Source organism: Aotus nancymaae, unplaced genomic scaffold, assembly GCF_030222135.1.
Source record: "Aotus nancymaae isolate 86718 unplaced genomic scaffold, 86718_ANA_hifiasm-v0.15.2.pri h1tg000021l, whole genome shotgun sequence".
Taxonomy (NCBI): Eukaryota; Metazoa; Chordata; class Mammalia; order Primates; family Aotidae; genus Aotus; species Aotus nancymaae.
The window spans coordinates 11019558-11046016 of NW_026988433.1; the positions used below are offsets into that span (position 1 = coordinate 11019558).

Here is a 26459-nt window from a genome sequence, read left to right on the forward strand (position 1 = left end):
CCAGTTTCCCTTGAGGGTTTGGTCTTTGGGGAAAACGCTACTGAGGAAATGGAGAGACTGCAGGCCTTTTCCTAGGCATTTATTCTTACTATTATGAAACTCAAGCTCCTGATGTGAATAATGAAGAAAAGAACAAATACCTGCCGGGCGCAGTGGCTCATGCCTGTAATCCCAGCACTTTGGGAGGCTGAGATGGGCAGATCACCTGCGGTCAGGAGTTCGAGACCAGCCTGGACAACATGGCGAAACACTATCTCTACTAAAAATACAAAATTAGGCTGGGTGCAGTGGCTTATGCCTGTAATCCCAGCACTTTGGAAAGCTGAGATGGGCGAATCACCTGAGGTCAGGAGTTCGAGACCAGCTTGGCCAACATGCTGAAACCCCATCTCTACTAAAAATACAAAAATGAGCTGGGCATAGTGGTGGGCATCTGTAATCCCAGCTACTCAGGAGGCTGAGACAGGAGACTCGCTTGAACCTGGGTGGCAGAAGTTGTGGTGAATGGAGATCACACCACTGCACTCCAGCCTGAGTGACAGAGTGAGACCCTGTCTCAAAAAAAAAAAAAAAAAAGGCCAGGCGTGGTGTTCACACCTGTAATCTCAGCACTTTAGGAGGCTGAGGTGGGCAGACCACAAAGTCAGGAATTTGAGACCAGCCTGGCCAACATAGTGAAACCCTGTCTCTACTGAAAATACAAAAATTAGCAGGGTGTGGTGGAGCACACCTGTAATCTCAGCTACTCCGGAGGCTGAAGCAGGAGAATTGCTTGAACCTGGGGTTGCAGTGAGCCAGGATCACGCCTTTGCTCTCCAGCCTAGGTGACAGAGCAAGACGGCGTCTCAAAAAAACAAAGCAAAACAAAAAAGGAACAAATACAAATACCTCAGAGAACCGTTCTGAGGATTTTCTGGGAAAATATGCAACAGCAGGTCGTAAAACAGATCTCACAGAGATATGAGATCAACAGATATGTGCTTTGGGCCACACGGAACTTTTAAAATATGTATCTTAAAATTTAAAATAGGAAAATATCATGTCAGAACTCAATGACTGATGAACGGACAAATATGTCTGTCCACACAATGGAATATTATTCAGCCACAAAAGGGAATGAATACATGCTACAACATGGGTGAAACTTGAAACATGATAAGTGAAAGAAGCCTGTCACAAAAGGACAAATATTGTATAAATCCACTTACGTGAGATATCAAACACTAGGTGAATCCATAAAGACAGAAATCAGATTGGTGGTTGTCAGGTGCAAGGCGGAGGGAAGAATAGGAGTGACTGCTAACGGGCGTGGGGTTTCCTTTTGGAGTGATAGGAAAGTTCTGGAATGAGATGGTGATGGTTGCAGAACAGTGTGAATGTACTTAATGACCCCTGAATTGTACACTTTTAATGGTTACAATGGTCAATTTTATGTGTATCCAATCACAATAAGGAGAAATCTAGGCTGGACATGGTGGCTAACACCTGTAATCCCAGCACTTTGGGAGGCCGAAGTGGGTGGATCACCTGAGCTCAGGAGTTTGAGCTCAGCCTGGGCAACATGGTGAAACCCCGTCTCTACAAAAAATTCAAAAAGTAGCCAGGAGTGGTTGTGTGTGTCTGCAGCCCCAGCTACTCAGGAGGCTGAGGGGAAGATGGCTTGGGCCCAGAATGTGGAGGCTGCAGTCAGCCGAGAGCTCACCACTACACTGCAGCCCGGGTAACAAAGTGCCACCCTGTCTCAAAAAAATAAAGAAAGAAAAGGAGAAAGAAAGAGAGAGAGAGGGATGGAGGGATCCAGAACCAACAGATCTGCAAACTGGACCCCCAGTGCCATGTGGCACCCATCGGCTAGAGCTGCGGGACCCTGCACCTTTCAGATAGTGTCCTCTAGGTCACCAATGCACTCATAACCACTGTACTTATTTGTGTTACCTGTCTGGCCCCTAAAGGTATTTGTGATTTTGATCCCCGATAAAACTGTAAAACTTTCTCCAAATGTCCTTTATCAATCCCGTCTGTCACTGTAGTAGTTTCCTATTTCCTGCAGGTATTTTTACACTTCTTCCTTTCAGCAAAGCACGGTTGTTTTACCGCCTGTGTCTGACGGTTCTAATATTTGACATCTCTGGGTGGCTGCTTCTGCTAGGTCTTCCTCATGGTGTCGTGTTTCCTTGTTACATGCCTGGTTCTCTGACCATGCCGGACACTATTTTAAAATTTATTCAGAGGGATAATTTGAGGTCTTCCCCTCGAGATAAGTTATATATTTGCTTCTGCCAGGCTCCTCAGGTCGCTGCTAGTGCAGGACGACAAAGCCTGTGAGTCCCTGACCACACAGGTGATGCAAATACAGGCCGCACAGTTGTGCAAGACTGGTGGACTTCCTGTAGTCTGAGGGTGGAGTCGGGGATGTGCTGCAGGTGGTTTACGGGGCTCTGCTTCTCAGCTCTGTGTTCAGTGACCTCATGCTGAGAGTTTGGATTCAGCTGTGGTGGGAGTATTTACACCATGGAAATAAGCAAACAATCTATACATCAGGACCCTCCTTCCCCAGCCCCAGCCAGAGCTGGTGGTTAAACATTTACCAGCATACCACCAGTGGGTGGAGTCCGACGGGGCCCAGATTATCGTGGGAAAGATCTCCCACTTAGTGTGAGTCGTGGACTTTCATTTTCTGGCCTTTTGCCGCATAAAACCATTCAAGGTCAAGTTCAAATACGCTAGGGCTGGCAAAGGTAAAAGTGGCTTCCTTGCCAGATTACTTTTCAGTGTTCTTTTCCTTCAATTTTGGACTAATTTTTCACTATCTTACTTCTTTCTTACAAGTCAGGACATAGTGGCTTCTAGGTTATTTCCAAATACTTTTCCTACCATTTTTAGTTACTTTGAGAGTTAGTCTGAATAATTGTTTACCAGAAACTGGAAGTCAAGCTCTCAACAAATTGTTGTTGTTGTTGTTGTTGTTTTTGGTGACAGAGTCTTGCCCTGTCTCCCAGGCTGGAGTGCAGTGGCGCGATCTCGGCTCACTGCAAACTCCACCTCCTGGGTTCAAGCGATTCTCTGCCTCAGCCTCCCAAGTAGCTGGGACTACAGACACCGCCACCACACCCAGTTAATTTTTATATTTTTAGTAGAGACAGGGTTTCACCATGTTGGCCAGGCTGGTCTCGAACTCCTGACCTCAGGTGACCCATCCCCTCAGCCTCCCAAAGTGCTGGGATTACAGGCATGAGCCACCGCGCCCATCCTCTACAAATGTTTGCTATTATTCTAGATATGCTAAAAGAGTAAAAGAGAGGCCGGGCGCAGCGGCTCACGCTTGTAATCCCAGCACTTTGGGAGGCCGAGGCGGGCAGGCAGATCACCTGAGGTGACCAACCTGGCCAACATGGCAAAACTCCCTCTCTACTAAAAATACAAAAATGAGCTGGGCATGGTGGTGGGCATCTGTAATCCCAGCTACTCAGGAGGCTGAGGCAGGAGAATCGCTTGAACCTGGGAGACGGAGGTTTCAGTGAGCTGAGATCGCATCTCTACACTCCAGCATAAAACAGAGTAAAAGAATGATCCAGGGTCACAGAAGTGAGTGAGTTAGGTATGGCTGTGTCAAATGTCTTAACCTCTCTGTGCCTCATCTGTAAAATGGGGATGAAAATACCGATACCCATTTCATAGGGTTCTTATGAAAATGACGCACGCCATCTGTCGAGCACGTGGAACAGCATCGGCATGCGGTAAGTGGACGACCCACGTAACAATGTTCCAGTCAACAACTGCATCTACGACAGTGGTCCCAGAAAACTGCAACGTTGCTGGTGACGTTGGGTCCATCCTCACGTCATAGCGCAATTACTTTAATGTATTCACTAATTTACAGACAGGGTCTTGCTCCCGTAATTATTTATTTAGAGACAGGGTCTCACTCTGCCCAGGCTGGAGTGCAGTGGCACCAACCTGGCTCACTGCAGCCTCAACCCAGGCTCAAGTGATCCTCCTACCTCAGCCTCGGGGTAGCTGGGACCACAGGTGTGTGCCACCATGCCCAGCTATTTTTTATTTTTATTTTTTGAGACAGGGTCTCACTCTGTTGCCCAGGCTGGATTATGGCTCACTGCAGCGTTTACTTTCTGGGCTTAAGGCATCCTCCCGCCTCAGCCTCTTGAGGAGGCTGGGACTACAGGTGTATGCCACCACACTTTTTTTCTTCCTTTTCTTTTCTTTCTTTCTTTCTTTTTTTTTTTTTTTTTTTGTAGAGACGGGGGTCTGACTTTGTTGCCCAGGCTGGTGTCAAACTCCTGGGCTCAAATGATCTTCTTGCTTCAGCCTCGCAAAGTGCTGGGATTACATGTGTGAGTCACCATGCCCAACCAAACTTAATTTTATTTTTATTTTTTTTGAGATGGAGTTTCACTCTTGTTGCCCAGGCTGGAGTACAATGGCATGATCTTGGCTCACTGCAAACTCCATCTCCCAGGTTGAAGCGATTCTCCTGCCTCAGCCTCCCAAGTAGCTAGGGATACAGGCACCCATCACCACACCAGCCAATTTTTGTATTTTTAGTAGAGATGAGGTTTCACCACGTTGGCCAGGCTGGTCTCAAACTCCTGACCTCAGCTGATGCAGCCACCTCAGCTTCACAAAGTGCTGGGATTACAGGTGTGAGCCACCGCACCCAGCTCTAACTTTATTTTTAAAACAAATCTAGTGCAGTCTAAGTGGAGAACGTTTGTAAAGTCTACAGTAGCGGCTAGTGATGTCCTGGGCCTTCACATTCACTCGCCTCTCACTGACACCCAGACAACTTGTAGCCTGCAAGATCCGTTCACGTAAGTGCCGGTGCAGATGGACCATTTGTACGTTTTGCACTGTATTTTTAGTACCTTTTCTATGCTTAGAAGTGTTTTGGACGGGCACGGTGGCTCACGCCTGTAATCCCAGCACTTTGGAAGGCCAACGGGGGGTGGATCACGAGGTCAGGAATTCAAGACCAGCCTGGCCAACATGGCAAAACCTGTCTCTATCAAAAATACAAAAAAAAAAAAAAAAAAAAAAAAAAATTAGCTGGGTGTGGTGGCACGTACCTGTAATCCCAGATACTCAGGACACTGAGGCAGAGAACTGCTTGAACCTGGGAGGCAGAGGTTGCAGTGAGCCAAGATCATGCCGCTGCACTCCAGCCTGGGCGACAGAGCGAGACTCCGTCTCAAAAAAAAAGGAAATGTTTAGATACACAAACACTTACCATTGTGTTAGAATTGCCTACAGAATGGGGTACAGTACAGTACGGGATTCCCAGGCTGTACAGGTGTATGGCCTGGGAGCAGGAGGCTCTGTCACGTAGCTGAGGTGACACACCTGCTGGGTTTGTGTAAGCACACTCGATGTTTGCACACTCATGAAATCGCCAAGGCCAGGCACCACAACTCACACCCGTAATCCCAGCACTTTGGAGGCCAAAGTGGGAAGACCACTTGAGGCCAGGACTTCAAGCCCGATCTGGGCAACATAGCCAGGCTCGGTCTTTACAAATAAAATGAAAAAAAAAAAAAAAATCAGCCAGGTGTGGCGGCGCCCCTGTAGTCTCAGCTACTCAGCCAGCTGAGGTGGAAGGATCACTTAAGCCCAGGAGTTCAAGGCAGCAGTGAGCTGTGATCATGTTCAGCCTGAGTGACAGAATGAGACTGTCTCTCAAAAAAAAAAAGGGAAAAAATCGCCTAACCGCATTTGTCAGGACATATCCTCGTCGTTAAGCAACACATGACTGTATTTGTTAAAGGACCCGTGCATTTGCTCACGTCATCATTATAATGTCATCATCATAACTAAACATCAGTAAATGACTAAACATATGTAATGACCCATGCTAGGCACTGAAGTCAAACTCTTCCCCTTTCCTGGCTTTCTAAATTCAACTCTCCATCCACTCCTGCTGCTGTTCCTTTGGGGTGGAGGCTCGTTCACCACTGCGGGGTGGAGGAGGTTTCCATCTCTGGAACAGAGATGTGTAATTGTGAGGCGCGTGCAGGCCCAGCCTGGGTGAGTCTCTGCAGCCTAGCAACTTGCAGTAGCGGCAGCAGCCTGTGGTTTCACAAACAGAGGTGCTCTGGTGTTTAGGGAGCAGGTCACTGGCCAGGCCTAGTAAAGAGGCAAAGCTTTGAGGGAAAAGTTCCAACCACGGAATGAAATACAGTCCCTTCTTCTGACACAGGAACAGAAAGGCTACGAAGCAGAGAACTTCTTGTAGACCATCAAGGCCACCTCCCTCCTTTCACAGAAAAGAAAACTACAATTCAGTAGCTGCCCAGCCACCTAGCAGAGTTGTGGCCAGAACTCAGCTCTCCTGACTGGGGATCCTGGGCTTCTCCACTCCACACACATCGTAACGCTGATAGTTTGAAATCAGCTCTAATGGGAATATTTACACTATGGAAATTGGCAAGTGCTATACATCAGGCCCCTCCCCGCTTCCCCACCCAGAGCTGGTTGGTAAGCATTTAGCAGCATGCAGCTGGTGGAGCTCAATGAGATCCCAAATTATTATTATTATTATTACTATTACTATTATTTCAAGACTGAGTCTCACTTTGTCACTCAGGCTGGAGTGCAGTGGCCTGATCCTGGCTCACTGCAACCTCCGCCTCCTGGATTCAAGCAGTACTCCCACCTCAGCCTCCTGAGTAGTTGGGATTACAGGTGTGTGCCACAGTGCCCGGCTAATTTTTGTATTTTTAGTAGGGACAGGAGTTCATCATGGTGGCCAGGCTGTTCTCAAACTCCTGGCCTCAAGTGATCCACCCACCTCAACCTCTCAAAGTGCTGGGATTACAGGTGTGAGCCACCTCGACCGGCCAATCTTCTAACACTGAATGATTAAATGCAGAAAGTCTGGATGACTCATGGCTTGGAGTGAAGTTGGGATCCCTCTAGACACAGGCTCGGTACATTCTTAGGCCAGGGATCTAGAAGGCTCCCCGGATTTCTTCTCCTGTACCCTCCTTATGTGGGGTGATTTCGCCTGCTCAGCCTCTGAACACCCTCCTAGTTCCGGGTGAGTCTTTGTGGGTGGAAGCAGCGCCCCCCCACCCTGCCACAGGAGCTAAAGGGGGCCTGTCTCTCTCTTAACTAGAGGCCCGGTTAAGTCCTGGGCATGGGTTCCAACCTTAGGCGTGGACGGTGGATGGTCTAGCCAGTTGATTTTTTAAAATAATGGTTCTATTAAGATATCATTCACACAGCATGAAATTCACCCTTTTATAGTATACAATTCAGTGGTTTTTAGTGTATTCACAGAGTTGTGCAACTGTTACCACAATCGATTTTAGAACATTTCATCATCCATAAAAGAAAGGGCCTGTACCCATCAAATAGTCGCTCTCTGCCTCCCCTCCCCACAGCCCCTGGCAGCCACGAATCCACTTTCTGTCTCTATGGTTTCACATAAATTGAGTCATACAGTATGTGGCCTTTTAGGTCTGGCCGCTTTTACTTCGCCTGTTTTCAAAGATCACCATGTTGTAGCGTGTATTAATACATCATCTCTTCTTATAGTTAAATAATATTCCATTGTATAGATATACCACAATTTGCTTTTCCGTTCTTTCTTTAATGGATATTGGGTTGTTTCTACCTTTTGTTTTTCTTTTTTCCGCTCTGTCACCCAGGCTGAGAGTGCGATTGCACGATCTCGACTCACAGAAACCTGTGCCTCCCGAGTTCAAGCCATTCTCGTGCTTCAGGCTTCCAAGTAGCTGGGATTACAGGCATGAGCCACCATGCCCAGTTAATTTTTTGTACTTTTAGTAGAGAAGAAGTTTCACCCTGTTGGCCAGGCAGGTCTCGAAGTCCTAATCTCAAGTGATCCACCTGCTTTGGCCTCCCAAAGTGCTGGGATGACAGGCATGCACCATTGTGTCCCAGACTTTTTTTTTTTTTCCAGATGGAGTCTCACTCTTGTCACCCAGGCTGGAGTGCAGTGGCGTTATCTGCAACTTCCGCCCCCCGGGTTCACGTGATTCTCCTGCCTCAGCTTCCTGAGTAGCTGGGATTACAGGAGCCCACCACTATGCCTGGCTAATTTTTGTACTTTAGTAGAGATGGAGTTTCACCATGTTGGCCAGGCTGGTCTTGAACACTTGACCTCAGGTGATCCACCTGCCTTTCTTTTTTTAAGAGATGAGGTCTCACTTGCCCAGGCTGGTCTTGAAGTCTCAAACTACTGGGTTCAAGCAGTTCTCCCTTGGCCTCCCAAAGTGCTGGGATCTGTGGTCTGTGGCATGAGTCACTGTGCCTGGTCTTACCTTTTGGCTACTATGATTAATGTTGCTATGAACACGGGTGTACATAATGGTGTTTCTGTGTGGATGAATGTTTTCCCTTCTCTTGGCTACATACCTAGGAAGGGAACTGCTGGGTCATCTGGTAATTCTATGTTCAACATTTTGAGGAACTGCCAAGCTGCTTCCCAAAGCAGCTGCACCACTTTACACCCCCGCCGGCAATGTGGCAACTGCTCCACATCCTCGCCAACACTTGTTATTGTCTTTTTAAATTTTTAGCTATCCTAGTGGAGGTGAAGTGGGATCTCACTGTGGGTTTGATTTTGACTTTGAGTTTTGAGGAAGGTAGGGACACTGAGGAAATGACTCACAGCCGAAGTGGCCACTGGAAAGGTTAACAGGATGGAGGATCAAGTGCTCAGGGTGGCAGCACCATTAGGGCGTCCTGGCCTCCTCTGGTTCCCACTCGTCTCCAGGGCTTGCTTCTCCAGGGTCTCCACTGATTCTGTGGGTTGCCTGGTAGCTTTGAAATCAAGTCCTTTTCCACTTAAGCTAAGCAGAGTCAGTTTCTATTACAGCAAACCAAAGATCATGATTGACACCAAATTCAAGCTGTCCCTCTCTTCTTGTTTTAAGACAGGGTCTCACTCTGCTGCCCAGGCTGAAGCGCGGTGGTGCAAAGCGGCTCACTGCACCTCAGCTTCTCCAGACGCAAGTGATCCCCCACCTCAGCCTCCTGAGCAGCTGGGACCAAAGTCTCACGTCACCATGCCCAGCTAAATTTTGTATTATTATTATTTTTTTTGAGACAGCATCTTGCTCTGTTACTCAGGCTGGAGTGCAGTGGTATGATCTCGGCTCACTGCAACCTCTGCCTCCTGAGTTCAAGCAATTCTCCTGCCTCAGCCTCCCAAAGTGCTGGGATTACAGGTGTGAGCCACTGCACGCGGCCACCTACCCACTTCCCGTATGAAACATTCCTACTCAGACTCCAGAGGAAGAAGCGTAAATGGCAGTGGTAAAGGAACACGAGAGGTCATTCCAGATGCCTTGTCTTGAGCCTGCAGCGTTCCCCAGGGTTGACTGCACAAACCTTTGGTTCACAGAATGTATCTGGCTCTTGTGCAGCTCCCAGCTTTGGCTCCTTGGCCCCCTCCGGAACCTGCTCCCCTCTGTACCTGGCCCTCCCTGACCACCTCACAGAAACCCAGTCCTCTCTGGGGATGCCCTCTCGCAGGGACCGGGCTTCTCCCTCCTGGCTCTGAGCACAGTTTGCAAGGCTACGGTAATGTGTTTGTTTTCCGTGAGCTCCGTAAAGCCCACAGCCACTCTCTGGTTCGCCCCGAATAGGCAGCCCTCACACGGCGCCCAGCATGCAGTCAGCATTTGTTGAATTCATGAGTAGGTAAATAAATGAAGTCCATCTCTCTCAGACTTTTTTTTAGATGAAGTCTGGCTCTATCACCCAGGCTGGAGAGAATTGGCATGATCTTGGCTCACTGTAACCTCCTCTTCCCAGGTTCAAGTGATTCTCTTGCCTCAGCCTCCCAAGTAGCTGGAACTACAGGCGCCCGCGACCACACCAGGCTAATTTTTGTATTTTTAGTAGAGATGTGGTTTTGCCACGTTGGCCAGGCTGGTCTTGAACTCCTGACCTCAGGTGATCCCTCCGCTTTGGCCTCCCAAAGTGCTGTCAGATTATAGAGGAAGAAACGAGATGCTTCCAGGGGAAGGGGATGGCAGCCACCCTCGCATTCGGGACGCACGTGCCCCACTTCCCCATCCTCTCACAGGTGCAGGGAGAGCCCTGCTCCAGGCCCAGGGGACCACCCACTGTCCCTTCTCCAGGGCAGCCGGTCTAGCCAGTGGGCTGGTGCAGTCTGCAGCACATCCAGGTGGCGTGAAGCGCTCAGCGGAGCCTGCACTCGCTGTGGTCGTGAAACTTGCTCCCCCCAGACAACTTCACCAGCTTTAAAAAGTGAGAAGTGCAAAAATAAATACGATGTTTATACTGATGTGTTTTGTGACTTCCAATCAAAAAAAACAAGAGTACATGGGGAGGGGGCTCAAGCGATGGTCCGGGCCCTCTTGATTCCGGGCAGCATTGATATTGACGCCCCCACCCTTGCCTCAGGGCACCACCTGCGATTTCACACTCTCAGGGAGGGCGGTGACGCCAGTGCTGGATAACGGCCTTCCTGAGCCTGATGCCTCTCGCCTGGGCACTGACAAATGGGAGTCCGCCTTGGCATCAGCGCAGCCGGGAGAACACGACCTTCAGGGCGCCGAGACCCACAGCTAACTGTCCCACCAGTCAGCATCACGCTGCCGCCGCTGGACAGTGCTACATCAACCACCTTTTCTTTCTTTCTCTTTTCAAATATTCCTTCCAGCTAAGCTAGCAGAGGGCGGTTCCGTGACATATGAGCAGGGTGGCAACTGCCGTCAACTCCCTGCACCCGGCATCTGTTTATTGCAGTCAATTTGGAAATAGCTGCCCGCAGGGAAACTGCTGGCCAAATCCCCAAAGAACATGCTCAAGCCAAAAACACCAGTGTCTCAGGCAGCCACAGCTTGAGGACACAGATGTTTAAAAAAAGACCTTTTTGTTTGCATCACCTCGAAGCCCAGCAGAGGGCCGGGTCTGCACAGGTCAGGCAGCCAGCAAGGGGACCCAGGTGCCGCCGTGGCGCCAGCAGGAGCATTTGTTCGAGAATTGAAAGGCACAGGGCAGATTGTGGAAATGATTCAGGGGTGACTGAGTCAGAAGGGGGCCACAGATTTCATTTTTTAAAACTTTATTTTGAAATAATTTTAGGCTTGCCAAGATAGTGCCACGTTCCCTGGACCCCTCACCCAATTTCCCTAATGTGAACATCTTACACAACCGTGATACACTGACCAAAACTCAGAAATTTTGTGTTTCTTTCTTTTCTTTTTTTTTTTTGAGACAGGGTCTTGCTCTGTTGCCAGGCTGCAGTGCGGTGGTGTGATCTTTACTCACTGCAACCTCCAACTCCCTGGTTCAAGTTTTTCTCCTGCCTCAGCCTCCCGAGTAGCTGGAATTACAGGTGCCTGCCACCACGACTGGCTAATTTTTTGTATTTTTAGTAGAGATGGGGTTTCACCATGTTGGCCAGGCTGGTCTCAAACTCCTGACCTTGTGATCTGCCCACCTCTGCCTCCCAAAATGCTGGGATTACAGGCATGAGCTACCTCACCTGGCCTGTTTGTTTTGAGACAGGACCTCGCTCTGTCACCCAGGCTCAAGTGCAGTGGTGCAATCACAGCTCACTGCAGCCTCCATCTCCCAGACTCAAGAGATCCTCCGGCCTCAGCCTCCCAAGTAGCTGAGACCACAGGCATGCTCCACCATGCCCAGCTAATTTAAAAAAAAAAATGTTTTGTAGAGACGGGTCTCCCTATGTTGCCCAGGCAGGTCTTGAACTCCTGGGCTCAAGTGATCCTCCCAGCTCGGCTTCCCAAAGTGCTGGGATGACAGGCATAAGCCACTGTGCCCCGCCCAAAACTCAGAAATTAACGTTGGTGCAACACTATTAACTAAACCACAGGCTTGAGTTGGATTTCACCAGTTTCCTACTCATGTCTTTTTTCTGTTTCGGGAATGGGTCCAGGTGTCCACACTGCATTTAGCTGCCATGGTTCCGTCTCTTCTGGTCTATAAGAGTTTCTCCGTCTTTCCTTGCCCGTCAGACCTTGGCATGTTTTTGAAAAGTGCCAGTCAGGTGTTGGTACAGATTTGTAGTATTTGTAGAAATGAGTAGGAGTGAGTACCCTTGGCCTACAAGGCAGAGGTGGGGTGGTGGACGCCCTGCGGGGCAGATCCAGGCTGCTGCCTCTGTGAGCAGGTCTCCAAGCTAAGAATGGGTTTCACATTTTTAAACGGTTAGAAAAAAAAAGAAACAAAAGACAAATAATATTCCATGATATGTGGAAATTATCATGAAATCCAAATGTCAGGGTCCATAGGTAAAGCTGGGCTGGGAGGCAGCCAGCCACAGGCATTCTTTTCTGTGTTGTCCCTGGGGGCTTCTGCACTACAACGGCAGGACTGGGAAGTCACTACTGAGGCCCTTTCACCCCAGGAGCCTCAATATTTACTCCCTGGCCCTTGACAGGGGAAGTTTGCCCACCCTGACGAGGGCCTGGAGAGGACCTGCCATTCGCTTTCATTCCAAAGATAAGTCAGCTATGAAAAGAGCAGGGAGCAGCCGGACACAGTGGCTCATGCCTGTAATCTCAACACTTTGGGAGGCAGAGGAGGATGGATCACCTGAGGTCAGGAGTTCGAGACCAGCCTGGCCAACATGATGAAACCCCGTCTCTACTAAAAATACAAAAATTAGCCGGGTGTGGTGGTGCAGCCTGTAGTTTCAGCTGCTCGGGAGGCTGAGGCAGGAGAATCACTTGAACCCAGAAGGCAGAGGTTGCAATGAGTCAAGATTGTGCCACTGCACTGCAGCCCAGGCAACAGAGTGAGACTCTGTCTCGAGAGAAAAAGAAAGAAAGGAAGGAAGGAAAGAAGGAAGGAGGGAAGGAGGGAAGGAGGGAAGGAAGGAGCACGGAGGCTTCAAGTTCATTCACTCCATCATTCCACAAATACTTGCTGAGAGCTCATCGTCAAAACTAGGAGAGACCCCTATTTGAGCAAACGCTAACTCTTGCTCAAACTCTGGGATTGAGAGAGGTTAATTTATACCAAATGTCTTCCTGATTCTCAGGCACAGTTTCTGCTGTGATATTAATAGCTGCTGTCATATTTGGAGCTCTACCCTGTGCCAGTAATGCTTTACTTGCACCGTCTCTTCTCATCTGCACCACCACCACAGGAGTTGCTCCGGGAGGAAACTGAGGTCTAAGAGCTTAGCCACACCCAAGGGTGCACAGGTGGCTAGAAAGTTGCAGAAGCTGAACAGGAGGGCGGCAAGTCAGTGGCTCCCGGCTCCGAACGCTATGCGGGCGAGGCCCTCACCTGCAGGTGGGACTGGGGGTCTGGGGCAGAGAGCTGGCCCTGGGGAGGCTCTTGGTGGTTCCTGATCCAGAACGCACAAACCGGGATGTGAGAGTCAGCCGGCCACAGGCCCTGTGTGGAATGCACAGGAATCTTTCTGCAAAGGAGCATCACAGTGTGTTTCTGATATTCCGCGTTTAGTCCCTAAGTGTGATGCACGCGGGAGCTCCACGATGCTGTCTCCTTTGCTGTCCCCTCCTGCTGTCGCTGCCTTGCCACCCCCACTGCCAGGAGCCTGAGCTCTCTTTGCCGTGCCCTCTTTCCTGCTGATGGCATCGGGCTGCTAGGGCCTCCCGTTTCTCACCTGTGTGGCCACCAGGCTCGGCCTGCCCTGATGGGAGGTGAAGAGGCCCTCCTGGGGCTGAAAGGGGCTGCCCCGCCTTTGTCAAGGAAGTTGGGAGACAACAAAACACAAGCACCTTGGCCGGGCGCGGTGGCACACCCCTGTACTCACAGCACTTTGGAGGCTGAGATGGGTGGATCACCTGAGGTCAGGAGTTCGAGACCAGCCTGGCCAACAGGGTGAAATCCCATCTCTACTAAAAATACAAAAATTAGCCAGGTATGGTGGTGCACGCCTGTAATCCCAGCTACTTGGGAGACCGAGGCCAGAGAATCACTTGAACTCGGGAGTCTGATGTTGCAGTGAGCCGAGATCACACCATTGCACTCCAGTTTGGGCAACAGAATGAATTTCCATCTCAAAAAAAAAAAAAAGAAATTAGCTGGGTGTGGTGGCTGGTGCCACATTCCTGCAATCCCAGATACACGGAAGGCTGAGGCACGTGACTTGCTTGAACCCGGGAGGCGGAGGTTACAGTGAGCTGGGATTGTGCCACTGCACTCCGGCCTGGGTGGCAGAGCAAGATTCAGTCTCAAAAAAACAAAAACCAAAACACCCCACAAACACCTGCAGAAAGAGGCCCCCAGGTAAGAAGCATCCCCCGGCAGGCCGGGCTGGGTGTGGGGCGGGAATGCCGTTCGTGCCGATCCCGCTGTCCATGGTGATTTTGGTCTCCTCGGTGAACATAACCATAACCATGATCCGTAACCAGGGCTCCACCTTCCCCTCCTGACTCCAGAGGAGACGCTAAAGCTGGATGGGCAGAGAGAGAGCATCCGCCTGCCCCGGGCAGTGTCCCAGCTTACTGGGCCCGCCCGCCACAGTGGGTCCAACAGACCACAGGTCGGTTCTGCTCAAGACAATTGCAGCACATGCCATCAGTCGGAACCAAATCAGAGGGCGCCAGATTCAATGAACAAAGCCCCCGGTTAGTGTCCAGCCTGCATCTAATTCTGAGTTGTTTTTTGAAGAGAACAAGTCATTTGGGAGTTTCTTGTTCCCTAAAATGTCCCCAGGAACTTTTTAACTGGCTTGATACTAGATCTCCTAAGCCCTCAGCAGCTGCAAAATTGATTCATAAAGCTTGTTTTTCTTTTCATGTTTTTTAAAAAGAACAAAATGTAAACTAGGTTGCAAAGCCCTGGTGACATGGTCTGACAAGCTGGCCTGTGCTGTCTGCCCCAAGGTCACAGTGACACAGCCTGGTTTGGGGTAGACAGTTCCGTTACATGTTCCAGGGCATTCCAAAGACTCACTGCGCCAGATTTCCAGCTGGACCCCACGTAGTGGAGGGGGCTTCGTGTATGAGTAACGGCGTGGTTGTCATTCTGTTTCTCTGCTGCAGAATGTGCCTTCAGACAAAGTCGCTTTAAGTGGATCCGAAGTGTTATCTTAGATGCTGGTTTCTCTGGGGAAGAAGCTGGTCTGGGGGGTGTGCTGGGCGGAGCATGTTGGAGAATGACATCTGGCACCTTTGCCTGGATGAGACCTCAGAATGGGTGACAAAATTCTAAAGTCAGCCTGTAACTCTCATCTATTCGCACTACAATGCTATGCTATCTTCAAGGCCAAAATACTGCTATAAACTTAGTAACGTCCCCTAAATGTCCCGGAGCTGGGGAACCGGCCCCTATTTTTGCCTACTACATGTTTTGCGGCCCAGCGGAGTGTGGGTGAGTGAGGTGGCCAAGCCACCGCACTGGTGAGTGTGGGTGCGAGGGAGGCCCCAGCATCTGCTGGGTGGGACTGTTCTGTGGTTTCTGGCCCAGGTGCAGCGTGAACGGATTCGGAGGGGCTCAGAGGGGCTTCTCCATTTTCCCGGCAGCTGTCACTGGGGTTACGCATGGTTAGTGATGCTCTTTATAACGGCCACACACCGCCGTTTGGGTGTTTTGCTGATAAGAAGCCACAATCCGGGACTCTCAGGAGCCTGACGCACCCAGCACCCCCACCCCACCCCACAACAGGCAGGGGTGATCCACACTGGGCCACACTGGGTGGAGGGTCCAGGCGGCCCTGCAAGGAAAGGGGATGAGACCATGGACCATCATTTCCATGGACCATCATTTCCCTGGACCATACGTGCTGTGAGGCAGGCCTGCTGCCAGCTGAGGATCCCTCTGCCCTGAGACCACGCCCCTCCGTATTCCGTGCAACCCCACGCAGGCGGCATCGCCAGAGACCCAGGGATCCAGCCACCAAGTATATCCAGCTGCCAGGGTTTTTCTTGCCTCCGCCCACTTTTCTATTTCAGAAACAGTGGAATGTCCAACTTTGTGAATTCCATTGCTCACCAGAAATTTGCTTTAATGTCTAAATGTTCTAAAGAATGGGAGGGGGAGGGAAATACATAAAAAGCAGTGCCTCGTGAAAAACATAGCACGTGCATCCACACACGTCCCAAGTCCTCTGTGCTTTAAACGTTCCTGATAACTTCACTGACCGTCCTGGCCGGAAGCTTCTGAAACGGTTAAGCCAAGAATTTCAGTTGCGAATATTTCTGCAGTGATTTCGTCTGGAAGTTCTTCTTCAAGGCAAATTTCTGAACCTAGCCAAAACAGGAAAAGAACACCAAATGCCTTCATGATAATTATGTTTCTTTCTTTTTTGGGTGGGGGAAGGGGTTTGAGACCAGGTCTCACTCTGTTGCCCAGGCTGGAGTGCAGTGAGCAATCGTAGCTCGTTGCAGCCTTGATCTACTGGGGTCGAATGAGACTCTTACCTCAGCCTCCCGAGTAGCTGGGACTACAGGCACACACCACCACACCCAGCTCATTAAAAATATTTTTTTATAGATGGGATCTTGCTATGTTGCCCAGGCTGGTCTCAAACTGCTGGCTTCAAGTGATCCTCCCACCTCAGACTCCCAAAGTGCTGGGATTACAGCTACCACACCCGGCCACAATGATTATGTTTCTAACTCAGAAGGATTTTCCAAAAACACAAGGAAATGCTACTAAACAAAAACAAGAGGTGCTTTGTGCTGTGATGTGGCTTTGATTCCTTGAAAACCTCTGGGTGGAAGTTGGTTAAAAAATCTCTCCTTTGCAGAATAGAACACTGTCAACCAAATCTCTGCAAACCTCTCTGGAAAGGCTTAACCACATGATTTTTCTGTTTCGAGGTACCTGGGAACACAGCATACATATATAACAATTGGGAAAGGCACATTCTGAGACCCAAAGTACATAAAGGAATGGGGTAGGGAGAGCTTGCAGGTTGGGAATGACCCGTTAGATACTAGAGTCTGGAATTATCTGAGTTCAGGGACTTTGTTTACTTTGATGTGGGGAATGGACAATAAAAGGAGAGAGAAAAGGGGAATGGGTGAGGGGCCTCTGCGCCCTCCTCAGTGTTGGTGACGGTGGTGGGATCTGACCACCCCTGGGCTTGTCAGCAGAGCTGCTCCCACACCCGTGAGCCTAGAAGAGCCGTTGAGATTGGTTCCTCCCGAGCTGAAAGTCACAACCCAAACTTCAGGTCCAGTGCACTAAAAGAAGGTGAAAAATACTTAGGCTATAGCAGGAAGGGAGAGGAGGATGACCTTTAAAAACCTGAAAGTTGGCCTACATGGTGGTTCACGCCTGTAATCCCAGCACTTTGGGAGGCTGAGGCAGATCACGAGGTTAGGAGATCGAGACCATCCTGGCTAACATGGTGAAACCCCATCTCTGCTAAAAATACAAAAAAATTAGCTTGGCGTGGTGGCACGCACCTGTAGTCCCAGCTACTTGGGAGGCTGAGGCAGGAAAATCGCTTGAACCCACGAGGCAGAAGTTGCAGTGAGCCGAGATCGTGCCACTGCACTCCAGCCTGGGTGACAGAGCAAGACTCCGTCTCAAAACAAACAAACAGAAAAACTTGAAAGTTTTGGCAGCTTGCAGCTGAGCCTGTGCTGCCCGCCAAGCTGTTGCTCCCTCCTTCTCCAGATCCTTCTCTCTGTCTCTTTTTTTAAAAAATTGAGACAGGCTTTCACTCTGTTGCCCAGGCTGGAGTACAGCAGCGCAACCCTAATTCACCACAACCATAAACTCCTGGGCCTAAGTCATACTCCCACTTAAGCCTCCTGAGTAGCCGGGACTAAAAGCATGCACCACTATGCCCAGATCGTTGTTTTATTTATTTATTTATTTATTTATTTTGAGATGGCGTTTTGCTCTTGTTGCCCAGGCTGTAGTGCAATGGTGTGATCTCGGCTCACTGTAACCTCCACCTCCTGGGTTCAAGTAATTCTCCCGCCTCAGTCTCCCAAGTAGCTGGGATTCTAGGCATGTGCCACCATGCTTGGCTAAGTTTTGTGTTTTTAGTAGAGATGAGATTTCACAATGTAGGTCAGGCTGGTCTCGAACTCCTGACCTCAAGCGATCCACCCGCCTCGGCCTCCCAAAGTGTTGGGATTACAAGTGTCAGCCACTGTGCCCAGCCTGTATTATTTTTTGTAGAGATGGGATCTCGCTATGTTGCCCAAGCCTGTCTCAGATTCTGGGGCTCAAGCGATTCTCCTGCCTCCTCTCCCCGAAGTGCTGGGATTACAGGCATGAGCCGTGGTGCCTGGCCCCCAAGTCTTTCCCGGCATACCTCTTCTTCTGAAACAGCTGCCAAACTGGATCCTCTACTGGTGGCCAACATTCACCCACCCAAGCTGGCAAGACGACAGGTCAGTGGAACAAAGGGAAAAACAAGCCCACGCGCAACAAAAGGACGGACGGAGCGCGGGAACAAAAGCTTCATCTCTTCAGCGTAGCCGCCGCTCACTGGTCTTTCCATAACTTATCATGTGGGATTCCCAACAGACTTACTTTGTTATGTGCACAGTCTTAGGGAGAGTGGCTTGCACCAATCAAGAGAAATAAACGTACTTAAGTCTACAACAAATTAGTGAGCCATGGCTACGTGCCCAGACAAAGCCAGCCAGGGTACCTTTGACAGAGGAGGTTGCAGGCTCGGATTTCCATCCCTCGGGATTCAGGCCAAACAGTGAAGCAAAGCAATCCAACATCTCCTCCTCCGTCATGTGCTCACCTGTGTGTCACAGAGTAAGAAGGTGGTTGCTTAGCTCTTGGGGCTAAGCATGCTGTCAGGGCTTAGCGCTATCATTCAGAGGGCTTAAGGAGAATCATTCCACTTTTTTTTTCTTTTATACAATTAAAAAAAAAATTTTTTTTTTTTTTTTGAGACGGAGTTTCGCTCGTTACCCAGGCTGGAGTGCAATGGCGCGATCTCGGCTCACCGCAACCTCCGCCTCCTGGGTTCAGGCAATTCTCCTGCCTCAGCCTCCTTAAAAAAAATTTTTTTAGGCTGGATGCGGTGGTGCATACCTGTACTCCCAGCACTTTTGGAGTCCAAGGCGGGTGGATCACTTGAGGTCAGGAGTTTGAGACCAGCCTGGCCAACATGGTGAAACCCCGTCTCTACTAAAAATACAAAAAATTAGCTGGGTGTCGTGGCTACTCGGGAGGCTGAGACAGGAGAATTGCTTGAACCCTGGAGGTGGAGGTTGCAGTGAGCCGAGATTGTGCCACTGCACTCTAGCCTGGGCAACACAGCGTGACTCTGTCTCAGAAAAAAACAAACAAACAAAAAATAACTTTTTTGGTGGATATGAAGTCTTACTATGCCAGGCTGGTCTTGAACTCCTGGGCTCAAGTGATCTTCCTGCCTCAGCCTCCCAAAGTGCTGAGATTACAGGTGTGAGCCACCATGCCCAGCCTTTTTTCTTTAGACACAAAAACAATCTAGAGTCCCATAGTACTGTCACATATACTTCCTTAATGGTGTTAAACAGGGTCCCCCAGGCAGGGAAAATACGTGGGTCTGGCATAGAGAAATAAGGCAGCATGCTGCTGAGACCAGGCTCTACTTCATTTCAAATTCCTTCTTATCAGGACCACCCAGTTGGACTAGGATGAAAATGTCATCCAGAGACAGTTTACTTGACATCTTCACGGACAACAATGAGAAACATAGTAGGTAAAAATTAAAAAGTTTACTTTGGTCTGGTTGCATTCCACAAATACAATCCAAATCTTTTTTTTCTTTTTTGACAGAGTCTTGCTCTATCACCCAGGCTGGAGTGCAATGGCACAATCTTGCCTTACTGAAACCTCTGCCTCCCAGGCTAAAGTGATTCTCCTGCCTCAGCTTCCCAAGTAGCTGGGATCATAGGTGCCTGCCACCACGCCCATTTAATTTTTGTATTTTTAGTAGAGATGGCGTTTCACCATGTAGGCCAGGCTGGCCTTGAACTCCTGATGTCAGGTGATCCGCCCGCCTCGGCCTCCCAAAGTTCTGGGGTTAGAGGTGTGAGCCACTGTGCCCAGATCAACACAAATCTTATGACACCCCCGTGAGATGGATCAGCTGGCGTTTTTCTTCCCATTTTACAAGTGAGGACGCTGAGTCTTGCTGATGTTCAGGAAGCTGCAACACAAATCGCAGTCTTCTGCTTTTTAGCTCTGGGTTCCTCCCATTACCTTGTACTTGCCAGGGATGCAGGTGAGTCAGCCAGATCCTTCGTGGCTCAAATCCGGTCAAATCACCTCTTTCATGAAAGATGGAGCTCCCACAGGGGCTGGCTCCCCACACTTAGTTCTCTACACTGGAAATGGCCCCAGGATGTTCCCAGACATCCCGGTGTATGTGCTTACCTTTGGTAACGAGCAGTCTCAGGAAGTCCTCTCGTCGAATGGCCTTTTCCCCTTTGGAGTTGGTATAACCGAGCACCTCAAAGCTCTTGTGGATGCCACTCAAGATGTTACCAAAAGGTGGCCTGTGGTTAAGGTACACTCTGAGGAAATCTGGTAAGTTGATCTTGTCGATTAGCTTTCCAGTGTCCACATACTCCCCAAATTTGATTTCGTTAAATATATCCTCAATCTAGGGGAAATATATTTAAAACAGAGACCACAGTAAATAGAAAAGGCACCGGGATAGATTTCTAAATATCAGAAAGCAGGGCTGGTGCGGTGGCTCACACCTGTAATCCTAGCACTTTGGGAGGCTGCGGCCGACAGATCACTTGAGGCCAGGAGTTCAAGACCAGCCTGGCCAACATGGTGAAACCCCGTATCTACTAAAAATACAAAAATTAGCCAGGCACAGTATGAGAATTACTTGAACCCCAGAGGCTGAGGTTGCGGTGAGCCAAGATTATGCCACTGAACTCCAGCCTGGGTGACAGAACAAGACTCTGCCTAAAAAAAAAAAAAAAAAATTGGCGAGTAACAGACAGATGTTCATGGTTAGCTTAGAACATGTCTGTCATGGGTTGAAGTCCTAACCCCCCAGGACTTTAGAATATGATCTAGTTAAAAAGAGGGTCAGTGCAGACAGGATTTGTTAAGATGAGGTCATGCTGGATGGAGTAGGTGGGCCTTTACTCCAGTATGGTGGGCATCCTTTTAAGAAAAGGAGAGAGTGCTCAGGCGCGGTGGCTCACACCTGTAATCCCAGCACTTTGGGAGGCTGAGGTGGGTGGATTACCTGAGGTCAGAAGTTGGAGACCTGCCTGGCCAAAATGGTGAAACCCTGTCTGTACTAAAAATACAGAAATTATGCAGTCGTGGTGATGGGCACCTGTAATTTCAGCTACTTGAGAGGCTGAGACAGGAGAATTGCTTGAACCTGGGAGGCGGAGGTTGCAATGAGCTAAAATTGTGCTACTGCACTCCATCCTGAGTGACAAGAGTGACACTCCATCACAAACAAAAAAAAAGACAGGAGAGAGAAGATGACCATGGAAGGCAGAGATCAGAGTGATGTAGCCTTAAGCCAAGGAATGCTAAATATTGCTGGTACCCACCAGCAGCTGGAAGGGGCTAAGAAGGACTCTGTTCTTCTCAACAGTTTCACCGGGAGCGTGGCCCTGTTAACACCTTGATTTCAACTTCTGTGAGAGAACAGCTTTCTGTGGCTTTAAGCCGCCCAGCTTGTGGGACTTTGTCAAGGCAGACCTAACACTGTGTCAAATTTGTCAATACCAGCAATGAATACATCAGAAGCACTGGCATGAACATGACTTCATGTAATCACCTTGCACCTAAGGACTGATAGTGTATCAACTACTTCCCTGCCTGTGAGAAGACATTCCTTTCATTTTAAAGATAGAAGCATCAAGAATTTAGAAATTAGTCTATCTGAATAGGAAAATTTAGTGTAAAAGCCAAATATAGAAACTATGGTCCCAGTAAGTTTCTTCAGACAATTAACTGCACCATGATTCCTTTTTCCTTTATTTCCAATTTTACTCTGCAACATTTGATATGTACAACAGATTATATGTAACATATATGTAACTTACATGGTATAATTTTTTTTTTTTTTTGAGACAGAATCTTGCTCTGTTGCCCAGGCTTGAGTGCAATGGTGCGATCTCGGCTCACTGCAACCTCTGCCTCCCGGGTTCAAGTGATTCTCCTGCCTCAGCCTCCCAAGTAGCTGGGACTACAGTCGGGCACCACCACGCCCAGCTAATTTTTGTATTTGTAGTAGAGATGGGGTTTCAGCATATTGACCAGGCTGGTCTCAAACTCCTGACCTTGTGATCCACCCACCTTAATCTCCCAAAGTGCTGGGATTACAGGCGTGAGCCACCGTGCCCAGCCTATATGGTATAATTTTTATTTTGCCACAAACAATGTTAACACCCTGAATGGTATAATTTTTAAATGAACACCTAAGAAACCCTCAATCATTGAAAAGATCAACAAAATTGACAAATCTTTATTTGCATTTTTTAAAAAACTTTTCCAGGTAATGTGCCATGGAGAACAAATCTTTAGCTAGATTAACAAAGAAAAATAAGAGAAAAAGCTCAAATTTCTAAAATTGAGAATGAAAGAGATGACATCGGTACCAGCCCTATGGAAATAAAAATGAGCATAAGAGGTCAGGCACAGTGGCTCATGCCTGTAATCCCAGCTTTGGAAGGCCGAGATGGGTGGCTCACTTGAGGTCAGGAGTTTGAGACCAGTCTGGCAAACATGGTGAAAATTATCCAGGAATGGTGGTGTGTGCCTATAATCTCAGCTACTCAGGAAGCTGAGGCAGGAGAATCACTTGAACCTGGGAGGTGGTTGCAGTAAGCCGAGATCATGCCACTGTACTCCAGCCTGGGAGACAGAGTGAGACTCTGTCCCAAAAAAAAAAAGAGCAGAAGACAATTCTACGAACAATAGCATGCTAACAAATTAGATAACTTCAATAAAACAGAAAAATTTCTACAAAGATATAAATGACCAAAACTTACTAAAGAAGAAACAGAGTATTTGAACAGGCCTGTAAAAAGAAGAGAATTTGAATTGGTCATTTAAAAATGTTCCACGAAGAAAAGCCAAGGACCAGATGCCTTCACTGGTGAATTCTACTAAATATTTAAAGAAGAATATTGGCCAGGCACAGTGGCTCACACCTGTAATCCCAGAACTTTGGGAGACCAATGTAGGTGGATCACGCCAGACCAGCCTGGCGGTGAAACCTCATCTCTACTAAAATTACAAAAATTAGCCAGGCGTAGTGGCCTGTGCCTATAGTCCCAGCTACTCAGGAGGCTGATGCAGGAAAATTACCTGAACCCGGGAGGGAGAGGTTGTAGCGAGCCAAGATCATGCCATTGCACTCCAGCCCGGGCAACAGAGTAAGACTCCATCTTGGGGAAAAAAAAAAAAAAAAGAAGAAGAATACTAATTTTCCACAAACTCCACAAAAATAAAAGAAAAAGGAATGCTTTCCAATTCATTCTACAAGGCCAGTATCATCCCGAGACCAAAATCAAAGATATCACAAGAAAACAACACTACAGACCAAGGTCTCTTATGACTTTAGATGTAAAAATCCTCCAGAAAACACAAGAAATTGAGTCCAGGAGCACACAAAAGGATTGTGCACCATGATCAAGTGAGATTTACCCCAGGAATGCAAGGTTGGTTTAATACATGAACCTCAATTAATATAATACATTATGATTAAAGAATAAAGGACAAAAAACACATGATCATCTAAACAGACACAGAAAAAAAGCATTTGACAAAATCTAACAACTTTACATGATAATAACATTCAACAATCTAGGAATAGAAGGAAGCTTCCTCAACCCAAAAATGAGTATGTGTAAAAAACCCACAGATAACAGCATACTTAATGATGAAGGACTCAATGCTTTCTCCTCCTAAGATCCGATAAAAAGACAAGGATGTCCACTCTCACCATTTCCCTTTTTCTTTTTTCTTTCTTCCTTCTTCTTCTTTTTTTTTTTTTTTTTGAGACAGGGTCTCACTCCGTCACACAGGCTGGAGTGCAGTGAGGCAATCTCAGTTCACTGTAGCCTTGACCTCTCAGGCTTAGGTGATCTTAGGTGATCCTCTTACCTCAGCCTCCAGAGGACCTGGGACTACAGGTGTGCTGCTCAACCATGCCTCGCTAATTTTTGTATTTTTTTGTAGAGACGGGGTTTTACCATGTTGCCCAAGCTGGTCTCAAACTCCTGGGCTTAAGCAATCTGCCTGCCTCTGTTTCCCAATGTGCTGGGATCACAGGTATGAGCCACTGTGGCTGGCCTTCACCATTTCCATTCAACACTGTACTGGAGGTCCTAGCCAGGGAAATTTGGCAGAAAAAGAAGATAAAAGGCACCCAGAATTGAATGGGAAAAGCAAAGCTATCTCTATTTGCAGGTAACACATTCTTGTATATAAAAAAAGAACACACTAAAAACTATTAGAACTGGTAAACAACTTCAGCAAGGTTGCAGGGTATAAGACCAATAATATAAAAATCAGTTATAGGCCAGGTGCAGTGGCTCACCCCTGTGATTCCAGCACTTTGGGAGGCCAAGGCGGGTGGATCACGAGGTCAAGAGATTGAGACCATCCTGGTCAACGTGGTGAAACCCCATCTCTACTAAAAATACAAAAAATTAGCTGGGCACAGTGGTGCGTGCCTGTAATCTCAGCTACTCAGGAGGCTGAGACAGGAGAATTGCCTGAACCCAGGAGGCGGAGGTTGCAGTGAGCCGAGATCGCGCCATTGCACTCCAGCCTGGGTAACAAGAGCGAGACTCCGTCTCAAAAAAAAAAGCAGTTATAGGCCAGGTGCAGTGGCTCACCCCTGTGATCCCAGCACTTTGGGAGGCTGAGGCTGGAGGATTGCTTGAGGCCAGGAGTTTAAGACCATTTTGGGAAACATACTAATAGTAAGACCCTGCGTCTACAAAAAACAAAAAATTAATCAGGTGTGTGGCATGCACCTGTGGTCCCAGCTACTCAGGGGGCTGAGGTGGGAGGACTGCAGTGAGCCATGATCATGCCACTGCACTATAGCCTGGGACACAAAGGGAGACCTTGTCTTAAAAAAAAAAAAATCACTTGAGGCCAGGCATGGTGGCTCATGCGTATAATCCCAGCACTTTGGGAGGCCAAGGTGGGCGGATCACCTGAGGTCAGGAGTTCAAGATCTGCCTGGCCAACATGGTAAAACCCGGTCTCCACTAAAAATACAAAATTAGCCAAGTGTGGTGGTGCATGCCTATAGTCCCAGCTACTTGGGGGGCTGAGGCAGTAGAATCGCTTGAACCTGGGAGGCAGAGGCTGTAGTGAGCAGAGACAGTGCCATTACACCCAGCCTGGGTGACAAATGCAAAAATCTAACTAAAAAAAAAATCTATTTTATTTATTTACACATTGGCAGTGAACACCACAAGAAGTATAATAAATCAATAAAACAATTCCACTTACGGCCGGGCGCGGTGGCTCACGCCTGTAATCCCAGCACTTTAGGAGGCCGAGGCGGGTGGATCACGAGGTCAAGAGATCGAGACCATCCTGGTCAACATGGTGAAACCCCGTCTCTACTAAAAATACAAAAATTAGCTGGGCACGGTGGCGCGTGCCTGTAATCCCAGCTACTCAAGAGGCTGAGGCAGGAGAATTGCCTGAACCCAGGAGGCGGAGGTTGCGGTGAGCCGAGATCGCACCATTGCACTCCAGCCTGGGTAACAAGAGCGAAACTCCGTCTAAAAAAAAAAAAAAAAAAAAAAACAATTCCACTTACAATAGGATTATGAAGAATAAAGTACTTAGGAATATAACAAAAAATGTAAGATTTGTGCTCTAAAACTACAAAATATTGTTTAAAAAAGAATTAAAGAAAACATAAGTAAATGGAAAGACATTCCATATTCAGGGATTGGGAGACTTAAATTGTTTTTTTCTTTAAGAGACAGAATCTCGCTCTGTCACTAGGAGTGCGCAATCATGCCTGCCTTTTTTTTTTTTTTTTTTTTTTTGAGAGATGATGGCCAGAAACACTGGCTCACACTTTGTCATTTCAGCACTTTGGGAGGCTGAGGCAGGAGTACTGCTTGAACTCAGGAACTCGAAACCAGCCTGGGCAACCTGGTGAAACCCTGTCTCTACAAAAAATACAAAACTTAGCTGGGTGTTGTGGCGCGCCTTTGCATTCACCTGTGTGCTGTTCCCGCAAGCCCTCTCACTACCTCCTTGCCCCATGTACCTGTATCTGAATTTTCCGTTTGCACATGGGCAATAATAATTTTAAAACACACAAAGATTGCTTCCTTTTGCTTTAAAGACGCCTTTAAACGGAGATCACCTTAAACCCCGTCACTTGTTGCTCTCAAGTTGTCACCCACACGGGTACAGAATGCTGGCACATGGCATTTCATTCACTTTCAGACTTTTTATTCGAGACGGAGTTTCGCTCGTCGCCCATGCTGGAGTGCAATGGCGCGATCTCGGCTCACCGCAGCCTCCACCTCCCAGGTTCAAGTGATTCTCCTGCCTCAGCCTCC

The 26459-nt window shown here is 48.3% G+C and overlaps 1 protein-coding gene across 6 annotated transcripts in view; it reads right to left on the reverse strand.

Annotated features, from left to right (window-relative positions):
- Positions 1 to 6984: 6984 nt before the first annotated feature.
- CFAP251 (cilia and flagella associated protein 251) overlaps positions 6985 to 26459 on the reverse strand; it is a 98673-nt gene continuing 79198 nt past the window's right edge. For 2 of the 6 annotated variants that reach the window (XM_064379665.1, XM_064379663.1), the window contains 4 exons: positions 20302 to 20530; positions 18575 to 18676; positions 16098 to 16202; positions 11462 to 15143 (listed from right to left, as the gene is read on the reverse strand). In XM_064379665.1, coding sequence (XP_064235735.1) covers positions 14842 to 15143; positions 16098 to 16202; positions 18575 to 18676; positions 20302 to 20530 — 738 coding nt within the window. In that variant the 3' untranslated portion in view covers positions 11462 to 14841. Of the gene's footprint in view, positions 10249 to 11461; positions 15144 to 16097; positions 16203 to 18574; positions 18677 to 20301; positions 20531 to 23898; positions 24243 to 26459 lie in introns of those variants that run through there. The other 4 variants (XM_064379664.1, XM_064379666.1, XR_010343795.1 and 1 more) reach the window with 4 other exon arrangements.